The 12,541-nt window shown below is 38.0% G+C and overlaps 1 protein-coding gene across 3 annotated transcripts in view; it reads right to left on the bottom strand.

Annotated features, from left to right (window-relative positions):
• The window catches only part of Cdh11 (cadherin 11), a 156,680-nt gene that overhangs the window by 43,102 nt on the left and 101,037 nt on the right, over positions 1-12,541 (bottom strand). For all 3 annotated transcript variants that reach the window (XM_021658818.2, XM_060392147.1, XM_021658819.2), the window contains 2 exons: positions 6,566-6,965; positions 2,783-3,077 (listed from right to left, as the gene is read on the bottom strand). In XM_021658818.2, coding sequence (XP_021514493.1) covers positions 2,783-3,077; positions 6,566-6,793 — 523 coding nt within the window. In that variant the 5' untranslated portion in view covers positions 6,794-6,965. The remainder of the gene's footprint in view (positions 1-2,782; positions 3,078-6,565; positions 6,966-12,541) is intronic.

Genomic DNA, 12,541 nt, shown 5'->3' with positions numbered 1-12,541 from the left:
GCAACACCCATTAAACTTATCAAATTTCACTGATGTTTCTAGAATTTCATTTAAAATTAAATCCTAAACAGGGGCCCCCAATTAGCCAATGCGATTCCATTTTCATACAGTTCAAATCTAAAACACTCCCCTCCATTCCTTTCTTTCCTTTCTAGTTCTTTTCTTTCATTTTAGACCTCATGGTTTAAAACTAAACTTTCTATGTTCACAGTGCTTCCTGCTTGGCTTGATAGTTAAAATAATAATAATATGAACATCCATGTCAACCATTATTAGAACCATGTGATGGAAATGTTCAGGATATCAGATAATTAAATAAAAACCTTTTCAGAGAGGGTAATAAATGATAATTAATGAGGAATTGCTTTTCATGAAATGATAGAGTATGCTCTCCCATTTGTAACAGTAAACATATCATTTTATTTGTTGCTTTGAATATAATAAAATTACTGCTAATACTACATTTTAATTAATTTGTGGCTATAAATATTATATAAAATGTTGTTCCCTACTGATATGAAAATTAGATTTTTTCCTTCTCTGTTGGGTCTGGTATCTATGTCACAGAAACCATCAGTGAGCACTCAATGAGATCTGAAAGATATATTCCTAGGTCAGAAGAAAGGGAAATCGGGAAATAAAGGAATGGGGTCCCACTGTTTTCTTTAAAATCTCCATTGTTTCAGTGAATATCTGGGACATGGCAAGTTGAGCTTCAGAGCAGAGAGAGAAGAGATCAAAGAAGGGAAGAAGCAATTACCCAGCATATCTGTGCCAGGTACTGTTAGAGACAAACTCCATGTAAAGTGCCAGCATTCCTCTGCTGGTCATTTTTGCACCTATTTTATATAGGATTTGGTGTGAGAAATATAACCTTTTTTACTCTCTTTCCCATGTTGTTTATTGTCAGAGTCGGAAGTCTAATCCAGATCCAGCAAGAATAAAACCCAAGTTCCTCCACTGACATTGTCAGAAGAGGCAGGGTTCCTCCTGGCAGGGTACAGAACCTGTTTGCTCAGCTTACAGGTAGCTATCCCCTGCTTCACTGGCTTTTCTGTGACTTTCCGAGAAACAAAAGCAAATACTCGCTCCTGCAAATACTTTCTTCAAAATAGTTTTTCACACCCACTCTCTTTTCTGAGATCCTCCCTACAAGCCACATACTATTCTAGAAAATAGAGATTATAACAGATAAAGACTTCATGGAATTTCTAAGAAAGTGATTAATCTTTATGGTTTCATTTAATTCTATAATTTTTGCTAAGCAGCTGTCACGTCTTTCTATTTTACCTGTTTACTTGACCCTCATCAGTAAATTTTATCTTCATTTTATAGTTGACAAAACGGTAAATTAGGACGATCTACTCAGGAGTTGGGGCTCACATAGCTGTCTGATGACAAGGACAAGAGTTTCATACAGTGTAGTAGAAAGACTGAGCCCTCCCCTGGGTATCAAAGTGTCCTCTCAAGAGAAAAAGTCTCCCTGCTTATCAGTTTGAATGCCTAGCTACTCCTGCCTCTTCAACACCCCCCCCCCTTTATTTTCATTAGAATTCACACCATGAGAGGATAGAGTAATCAAAGGACAATCCAAGGAAAAGGGAAGGGAAGGAGGGAGGAGATTACTCACCCTGGCTTGTCTTCAGTAAAAGAAGACCTTAGTTTACATGGAAGGCAATGGCATTTCTGTCACAGGAGGCTCCACACATAGATTAGAAGGCCCTCAGAGTTCTAATCACAGCTGACTGTCTTGAGTACGCTAATCCTCATATTCACTGTTTTTCCCACTTGTAAAATGAACAATCCATCTCTTAAGGTCTTTATATTAACTCAAGATCAATGGATCAGACTCACTCAAAAGACAACGTTTTAGAAATTCAAATGGAAGTGATACCCAAGAGGCATCTACTTGAAAAAATGGTTAGGATTTCATCTTTGAGCAAAAGAATACGTCCTGAAGCATATGGGGCTCATCAGATGATGGTAGCTAGGTAAACTTATACCACAAGAGACCCTGGATAAATTAAACTGTCTGTGCTTCAGTTTCTCATTTATATATGCCCAACTATATTTATTGCTCTGCAAAGTTTAATCATAACAAATTAATCACACTGGGGTGTGTACACAATCAACACAAAGCCCAATGCAACAAATATTATAATTGCTGTTATTTATTGGACATCAATATCTTAGTCATATTGACTGGAAATTGTTACTCTTATTCTACAGAGGAAGAGAAGATATTAACTGATACCAAATCACACAGCTGACACTATGAGAGAGGATTTGCTAAACTGAGTCACAATCTTTCCCTTTAACTCTTCATAGTTAATATCTCTTGACTATACAAATTGAATTTTTTTATAAACACTTGAAATCTGAGTCGGTATATATATCCATTTCATGCACTGTTTCTTAGGGAATTTCCTTCTCTGTTTCTTGTGTCTGATGCATTAGTTTTTGTTTTATCTTATTATATTTTCTTTTTTTAGAAGTATGTTTGTTTGAGAGATAGAAAGAGGGTAGATCTGAATGGGAGCTGATGTGGGGAGGAACTGGAAGGGGGAGATGGAGAGGAAACCAAAATCAGGATACATTATGTAAGAAGAAAAGCTATTTTTAATACAAGGAATGAATACAATGAGGCATTTTATTTTTGTTGGTGTTCAATAAAAACTTAACACAAACTCTGCTTCCAGAGTCGGAGGGTGAAGGCAGGCGCTAGCCTGTCAACCTGTAGAGACAGTAAATAGAAGAGGAACAGGTGACCCCACTTACGCACCCACATTGGACCTCTCAGGCACATTGGCATGATAGGTTTCATGCAGAAACTCCGGAGGGTTGTCATTAATGTCCTGGACCTTGACGATGAATTCAGAAGGAGGTTCCAATGGCCTGTTGGTGTCCCTATCCACTGCCTGAGCCATCAGTGTGTACTGGGCTCTCTCCTCTCGGTCCAGTGTCTTGGTGGCATGAATGTTCCCTGATTTGTCATCAATCACAAAAATGGTTCCGGCTCCTTCACCTGAGAGAATGTATTTAATGTTCCCATCACCAGAGTCAATATCAGAATGAAGCTAGAAAAAAAAAAAAAGAAAGAAAGAAAAGAAACAGGATTTGTAATTTCATGAAGAACACAATAAAAGATTACAAGGCTGATTGTTACACTATTTACATGTGTGTGCACACACATACACTCATACATGTGTCGCGAGAAAGAATCAATTCTATCACCATTTTCATGATGGAGAAATGCAGTCTTAGAAAACTAGCATGGCCATGGTCATTAAGCTAGGTAATGATGAGGCTAATGTATAAGTAAATGTTTAATTCTGAGATCCTTGCTCTTCCTCTCTCTTCCATATATATGAACAGATTTAAAATACATATACACAATGCCTTAATAGTTATTTTGAAAGAAATCCATGCATATATTTTGAGAAGATGTAAACATGAATTTGAGCACTATCTTTCTCTGCTATCCATCACTTTCTCTAGCTAGAAATCAACGTTTTTACCAGTTTCTTATGACCCCTTTATGCGATATTTATTCAGACCTATACATATAGAAGCTTATCTCCACAAATTCTTCACTTAATTTGACAAAATACAGGGCCATGGGTTTCATATTGTTCCTCTGGCTTCCTCACTTTGTAACTTCTGCAGCCCCTTCAGCATTGAAGTATAAAAGGCTTCTTCATCCACCATGTAATATTACTGAAGCTTTTCCGGAGATCCTCTTCAGAAGATTTTGTCCAGACTTTCGTGACTACAAATAATTCAACTAACCACACTTTCCAAGATCTGCTATCCGTTACTTGGGTCCTAATAGCTGATGCTGTCATCTTCCAAGGAGAAGAGTCTTCTATGACCATAAAGGATGGTAGAATGGGATGATTGACATGGTGTTCTCAGATCCCTGAAAGAACCTCCAATATCCTTGGATATTTTTTCCATTCTCCAGAGAGCCTAGATATAAGATGGATTTTGTCTAAATCTATTCTTGCTATGATACAGAATCTATGCTGGTCTGTTAGCCACCATTTCTACCAGCTTGGCCCCAATTCCACCCTGTGTTTCAGAACCCAACTCCTTTAAAGACTTCAGTGATTTTGATTGAATGTAATGCTTTTTGAAATGTTTGTGCCATTTAAATATCCTAAAAGATACCTAATTCATTTGTAGTGTTTTAGTGTAACGCCCAAAATTTCAGCTCAGAGGTGTAAGCATTGGCATAAACAACAAAGAATATTTGGGGTTGTAGGGATTCTGGGTCAGGAAAGATAAGGCAAAGTTACTTTACAATAATTAGTAAAAACAATGTACCATTTTGTTGCTGTTATTTTGATTTGGTGTTGTTTGGGGGTTTCGATTTTTTTTTCAACCCTGGCTGTCCTGGAACTCTCTCTCTCTGTAAACCATTCTGTCCTCAAACTCACAGATCGGCCTGCCTCTGCCTCCCAAATGCTGGAATTAAAGGCATTTGTGCCACCACTCCCTGGTGGCACAATTAAAATCCACCATTTTAATGAAAGATGGTTCACTTATTTCTTAAGAGTTTGGCCATTGTGGGGGGAAATATGAAGTCACTTGATGGAATTCAGTGAACAAATAAAATTGCCCCTATCTTCGTGCTATTTTCTTCTTGGCCTGTGTTCCCCTCTTCTGTCCTGTCTAGGATTGTTGTATTTGTATTTTCTCCATGCTTCAGTCCTGTGAAATAGGAATGAATAAATAAATATGAATGTCAAGGCACTAAAAGTTTCTAAGGGATTTCACAGCTTACATAAGAGAATGTAGAGATGTGTATTATAATCATCCAACTAGCAAAGAATTTTAGCCAGCATTCTGTTTATCACATTTCTACTTTGTTTCTACTCCCGTCAACATTTAAAAGTTGGATATGTCTTCCCAAGTTTTCCCCTGTCAAAAATATGATCCATTGTACTGACAATACTATTTATTAGGTTCCACACAAAAGCGTTTTGGGAACAGAGCAAGTGCTATCCAGGGTCCAGTTGCTGAGGCACGCACAGCCAGTCTCTGACTCCAAAGACGGATGGCTTCTGTCTGGGCACAGCACAGCACAACACAAACTGGATTTTCTACATGAAAACTGTTAAGTCTTTTTGCTTTGCCAAATTCTACCTTTTCAGGGAATTTTAAAGCATTCAACCCTGAATGTCACTATTCTAAGGTTGCCAGAAAACTAGCCAGCTATTCCTCTTACTTAAGCATTATTTCAAAAAGAAGAAATTGTCAGATCTAATCGAGTGTGCATGCTTGCATGCTCACACACACATTGGGGTGTGCATGTGTGTATACTCACACACAGGCACACATGAACGCACACATACAGGCACAAACACACTCTACTCAACTAAGACTCCTTTCAGGAGCCTAACTTTTCAAGATTATGCATGGGATAATGCCAGGTTTCCCCTTCTCTTCTTTACTCCTCTGCTTCTCCCTAGCACACATGACATTTGCTAGATTCAGAGAGACACAGACTCATCTGGCTCACTAAACCCAGTGTCCCCTGCCACTTCTAAGTCTCAACACACACTGTCCTTTGCTGAGACAGTGACAATGCAGAAAAGACGTTTTCTCAGAGCAGTTCATGCCCAGCTCTGAACATTGCTCAAACTACATTGTCCTGCTTTTCTGGGCTGTCTTTTCCTTTTCCTTTCTGTTTCTCTACCAAGGAACAACTAAGGTAACTTTGTTGGCATCATTGGTGTTTAAAAGTGAGTATCTCTAACATCTATTTTTATATTGCTCCCTCCATGCTGAATTATTTCTGGTTCACTTTAAGGTCAGATGTTAATAGATACTTGCCTCTAGTTTTCACAAGTGTTAAGGACATAAATTCATAATGATCAAACTGAATTTCATTACCCTCCTCATTATAGCTGTTTTTTTTCCTTCCTTAGATAAATATATGTCTGCCTCCATTTCTTAAATATTGTTTGGGGCAAGGTATTGATTCATTCATTTTCTTGTATGTGGAGATAATACCAAAACCTAAGGATTCAAAGGTAATCTAATCCCTCATACAAAGTAAAATAAAATCTGGTTAAAGAGACAGGGATGAGTAAAACAGAAAAGAAAACCATGATGAAAGGGAATAGGAGATATGAGAGCATAAGAGTGGGGACAGGCAAGCTGTGGTTAAGATAGAATCAGTGAAAGTTCTGCAACTGAAAAATGGTTCAATAAATTGAGACAGTAGTTCTTTCAATAGACTACAAAGCAATTATTACAAACGGAGTTCTTACGGTAAAAGAAGTGAACATTAAGAGCATTCTCAGTGTGGTTCAGTCTATGAATGAGGGGAGAAAGCCTGGAAGGATATATGTACAATAGGGTTATCTTTTTAATGATAGCTGATTATTATTCATGCTTTCTAACTTGGTTTTTGTTTGACTGTTTTGGGTTTCACTGTGTCTTCCTTTTTTCTGTTTATCAGTTTGCCTGTCTTTTTGCTTGTTTTTGGTCTTGGTGACGTCCCACCACACTGACAACGGAGACATATTAAATCAATGTTGAATGTTAACATCCTTACCCTGCCCACAAGCACAGGGTCAGGCCCAGTGTACTCTTCTATCACAAAGAACTGGTTCCAGACCCAGCCTCTCTTGGAGCGTTGCAGCACCTGCCCCTCCTTGCCCTTCTCATGATGTCCGTGGAAGGAGGGCCGCAGGTGGCTTCGGCGCTCCAGGGCAAATGCCTGGCTGTGGTACAGCATGCTCAGGCACACCAGGGCAGCTTGTAAACAGTAGTTCTCCTTCATTTTTGGTTATGCGGTAGGCACAGGAGACTGTAGCTGTCACTCCCTACACCAACAGCGTGGCAGTCTTTTGGATGGCGGCCTCCCAGGTGTGTCAAGTCGACCTCCTCTGGAATGAAGTATCTTCACTCAGCGAGGACATCACGTCAGGGCCGCCCGCTTCCCCAGTCAGCTTCTGCAAGCAGAGAGAGGTTCAGTTAGCTGTAGCCTTTGTCCTCCCATTATTTCGTTTCCATTTAGCAAACATGTTGGTTTGGATGTCAGTTTATCCCTCTTCAGCTTTGGTAAAGCCGACTGTTTGCTCTGAAGCCAAGTTGCTCATTTAGGAAATGTAGATAAGAATCATTTTTATTGAAAGGCTGTTGCCGATATCAAGTGAAAAATAAATACAAGACCCCTAACACAGTTTCTGGCATACAAAAACCTTCTAACATTAATTAACTATAATTGTCCTTGGTTATGTTCATGTCTTAGAGAAACTAGGGATTTTAAGGAAGTCTAGGTCAGTAACAGTACCCACAGTAAAGGTTCTAGCGATTGACTCATTTAAGAAGATTTTCTTAGAAGATATTTGGTTTACTTGAATATTGAAGTAAAAGCTACTTAGTTAAGAACAGGAGAGTAGGATAGCATGAGTAAACCACCAGAATTCCCCAACACCACAGGACAGCACATGCTAACGACAGCATAACCCAATACTTTAGCACAAAGAGAAAATACGAGGAATTTATATCCCAGACTCTGTGATAGAAGAAAGGATAAAGCAGCCCTCAAGAAATGATAATGTTAACAAAAATTATCAATTCGGAAATAAATGGTCAATGTATGCTTTGGGGGATATGGGTCTACAATTGAGCACTGAATAGATAGACACAGAAAGATAACGCCAAGTTTAAGAAGCTTGAGGCTAGTTTGATCTAACCTCCACTTTGCAGTGAATTCCAGGCCAGATCTACATAGCAAGGCACTGTAGTTATAAAGGAAACATTTAAAAGGTCAAGTCTTCATTGAGCTTTGTGAATCAATTAATTAAAGTTATAGCGGTCAATTAAAACTACAGTGTCAATTAACAGGTCAAATTCTCATTGACTCACTGATGGATCTATTGAAGCTATAGAAGTCAATTAAAGCTACAGCATCAATTTATTCTTTTCTGGTCTAAAGTCTCCCTCATCATCTCTGCATACCATCTCTCTGGACAATGGTTGTTTTTTGTTTGTTTGAAGAAATACAGAACAGTAAACATATAAATGGCTGAATAATGCTTCCTCAAAGCCAACCAGCATGCTACCATTCATAAGCAGTAAGAAGGAGCTACTGACATACTTTACCTTTTCAAGTTTCTTGTATATATCTGATTGCAGTCCCTCAAGTTCCCAGACTTATTTTTGAGTTTCAATACTCTGGTACCAGAAAAAAAAATTCCCTTACATAACATTCTTTGCTTATTCCCCTTTGTTAAGACTCATGTTTCTTTGTAAAGAAGTATATGCTCCTTCTTGATGGAACCCAGAGACTAGGTGTAGGCCAGATCTCAGAAACACATGCATTAAAAACAAAAAACAAAAAAAAAACAAACAAAAAAAAAAAAAACAGAGTAAGGACCTAGAATTCTTCCTCTTTTTCAGGGTAACAAAATGCAAGCTTGTCAGTGTTGTTTACCAGATTATGTCTATGTGCCTTGAAATTAGAGATGACAAAAAGAGTGTAGTGAGGTGCTCTGAGAGGAAGATACAAGAGTTACCAGGAACACTGTAGCCATTTGACTTTAGTCTAGGGCATAAGAGAACTGGTAGAAATCTTATTCACAGAAGAAATCTCTTTTCCTTTGGTAGTTTGACATGGCCTTTTCAAGTCTTTGGCCTTTGTCTTATGCCAAGATAATGTCCGGAGAGGCTACAGATATAAGTTAAAGGTGTCTGCTATCATCCAAATAAAAACTCTTGGTAGTGTTATTCCAGTATTTTCTGAAGCGTTTAACATTTCTTGTTTATAGACACACTGGAATGCATATAATGCAGTATGAAGAAATGGGATTTAAAAGACAGTGCTGTCACACGCACACACACACACACACACACCAACTTCATTCCTCAACAATGTTTGTCATTTAAATACATTATTGTATTTTTAACTCACATATTCGTGTGTGTGTGTGTGTGTGTGTGTGTGTGTGTGTGTGTGTCTTGGAATGGTGTACATGAGTTCAGATGCTCACAAGGCCAGAAGCTATCAGGTCTCCTGAAGTTGGAGCTCAAGGTAGTTGCGAGCTGCTGGGCATGAGTGCTGAGAACCCAACTTAGGTCCTCTGTGAAATCAGCAAATGTTGGTGACTACTGAGCCATCTCCTCAGCACAAACACTCATCATTTTAATTTAATGATCCACCAAGTGCTGCTTGCACCGTGTCTGGGGCACTGCATGGAAAAGCACAGAGAGGACTTCCAGGCAGAGGAGATCTTAAAGTGAAGCCATAGGAAGCAAATCGTGAACACTGGCTTGACTGAGGAAACCAGGCTCCACCACTGGATTGTCTTTGAATATCTTCAGTTCCCCTCTGCCTCTTGATTTGTAAAAGAAAAATCGTGGTTAAAATTTTGTATCACCGGTAACCCTGCTCTTGTAAGTGGTAAGGGCTTTGATGAAAGACTGTGGAGGGTATTTCTTCTGATTCAGAATCTGTGACTTTGGAAGATCGGATAATAGCAGTTGAGATTCTATGTATTACTCATGTCTAGGACCTGAGCTCAAACCGACCATCCATAACAGATTCCTGTATGAGTTCAAGTGCACACCTGAGCTACAGCCTTAATTCTGCCTCAGTGAAAATTCTAGAAGAGAAAGGAAAGAACATATGGTGTAAGGTCCCTGCCCATTTTGTATCATGCCAAGTATTAAGTGTTCATTCACAAGGTGATAAATTATTCCTGCATATAAACTGTGAAGTGTATTTGAAAGAAAGGGTTTAATTAAAGTTGATATTTCTGCACCTCTTTTTTTTCTAGCTGCCATTTTGCTGTAAAGCACAATTATTTCTGACACTAAAGTGCTGAAACTACATGACAACTTCTCCACTTTATAAAAAAAAAGTCTAGTTTCGTACTAATGAGTAAGAGTTTCAATGGAACCAATAAACAACCAACCTTACTCTTTTGAAAAGAAGATAACATTGTAAATTGTTTTTTTTTTTGAAATAAAAGCAAAACCAACCTTCCTTTTAAAGCAACTAATTAGTCTCATGATTTTAAATGCTTATGTGACCAAATACAATATGTTATTCATCTTAATAATTAATCTCTAATTTATATTAGTTGACTTTTAAGTTATTTACTCACTTTGGAATAAAAATCTATTGAGAAAATTCGTTTTTATTAGCCATCATTTTAAAACTTTCACAAATATTAAGTCAATTGATATGCCAATCCTATTAATCCTATTAATGCAAACTGTAACTATGTTGTTTCAAAGGATATTAACATTGAGGTCCAGACAAATTGAATACAACTTGTGCTAGTATAAAGGTTTGGTGCTATCAAGTCTGAGATTTGAGCCCAAACCATCTAACTCTAATATCTATTTTAAAACAAGTGAACTATACCTTTTCTTTCCTTTTTTAAAGTGAATAAAGAGATAAAAAAGATAATCTAGAACATATCAGAGTATAGGATTAGGTTCACAGTGGCTGAAATTAGGTATATAATAACAAGACTATGATTAAAAAAATAACTAACGCTTTTAGTGTTATCTGCCAAATCTCTTTTAGGAAGACATTTCCTGAGTTAACTAGTCACAAGAACCATACAAACGGCAATGGTATTGTCACTGTCCATTACACACGCAAGTGGGATAAACCACACAGTGAGGAAGTAACTTTACCAGGGTTTCAGAGACAGCCGGGGAAAAGATAGGACTGAACCCTGTGCCACGATGGTTGCCAGGCCTGGATTCCACCTCCTACAATTCTACCTTTCCCTGCATCTCTAAGAAAAAGACAAATACTAAACAAAAAAAAGATGCGTCCGCATCAGCACAATTTCTTTATCTTGATATTAATTTAAGATTGAGGAACTGGAAGTGACAACATAGACAATTATTTAAAAAAAAAAGTCAAGCCAGAAAGTAAAAGAGAAAGCATTTCATAGAGGACATCAAAGTGAAGATGGACCCAAGTGATAAATTATCACCATCAAACATAACAATGTAGGGTAACTGGTTTCTAATTTGTATTTTCTTTTCCTTAAACTTCTATTTCAGAACATCTAAAGATAGGTTTTAAATGAAGTCTTCAGCCAGGTTTATTTATCTAATTCTGAGATTTTTGTAAAAAAAAAAGAGAGAGAGAGAGAGAGACCTGGAGCATCTCAAGAATGGATTGATGAATAGAGTAGAAATTTAGCACCAATCTCACTCAGAAATTAATATGAGGCTGCCCTCCTAAGGAGACCTTGACGTGGGTAATAATTAGGGAAATATATCAATGTTCTAATTAGTATTAATAAAAAACCCCAAGGCAGTTCTTGAGCAATCTTTCCATTAAAGCACTTGCCAGCAGCTTTCCAGGATGCCCCAGCATTGGGGTTCCACTAACACAAGTAAGAAGACTTTATTTTATGATGGGAGAACATTGCTTCGAGGGAAAAATAAATGTTGTTGGAAGTCACAGGAGTAATAACATGACAGGAAAATGGATTTGCAAAATCACCAGCTCTAAGTGGAAGGCTCACCCCTCTATCTGGAGAGCAGATAGTCCGTCATAAGTGACTGCGCCTTGAGCATAAAAGTGTCTGCTGTGCCTGCTTTTGTCTCCGTGAAAGAAAATGACATATATGGGTGTTTAAGTATATTTGGACGCCTGCTGGAAATTGTTATCGGGTAGAAAATGAAAGACAAAAACGCTTAGCAAAAAGCAAGTGGATTTGGTTTTCAGCTTTCTTCTCCCCACAGAGCTGGAAGGATCAGACACGCTGACCCATTCTTTTTATTTCTAGCTAGCTAATTTACAACTAAAGACAGGTTATCATTACGCTAAGAATATTATCAAGGTTCCCACCAGAGCTCGAAATCCTATTTTTGTATCTGCAATGTTCCCTTGTGGGTGAGCTGAGGGACTCTGGTCTCTGCTTCAACAAACACAGCTTTGTAACCAATCGAATTCTATTATGCAAATTAATTCAAGAATATTTTATTCCCTGCTCAGATCTCATCACTCAGTGCAAAGCTGGTCTCTCCTTTCAAATCAAATCACAGGAATTATGCCTTGTCTGTGAAAATCATAGAGAATGGAAAAAGGAAATATTACGAGAATTGTTGAAACGTAATTCTCTATCTCATATTTCTGCATTTGGAGCAAGACCTAACTTTGGAAAAATCTGTTCTTCTCAGGTGGAAATTATACAGTGGGCATTATAAAAACATCATATGTTACATCATTCCATTTTCAAATGACAACATCAAATATTATAGTGTGGGTTAGCAAATAAACAATGAAGGCATTTTCTAGACGAGTAGAATGTTTATGGGGGCTCAAAGATAAGTCTCACTCTTTGCCTCCACAGACATAAAGAACCGCAGAATCACAGTTTGGGAAGTAGGATTAACCTGTGAGTTGTGCAAAGCTTGATACAAAATGTGGTTAAATTCCTTACAGATTTCATAAACCTAAGTAGCCGGAGAAGTAACAGCAGCATTGTGGTAGCATTTTCACGCCTTCCAAGCCATATGATCTTTGTAGTACCGGACAGTGGGCTCGGGT

Source organism: Meriones unguiculatus, chromosome 10 (genome assembly GCF_030254825.1).
Source record: "Meriones unguiculatus strain TT.TT164.6M chromosome 10, Bangor_MerUng_6.1, whole genome shotgun sequence".
NCBI lineage: Eukaryota > Metazoa > Chordata > Mammalia > Rodentia > Muridae > Meriones > Meriones unguiculatus.
Note: the sequence above shows the minus strand (reverse complement) of the source record. Positions and strands in the feature narration are given on the sequence as shown.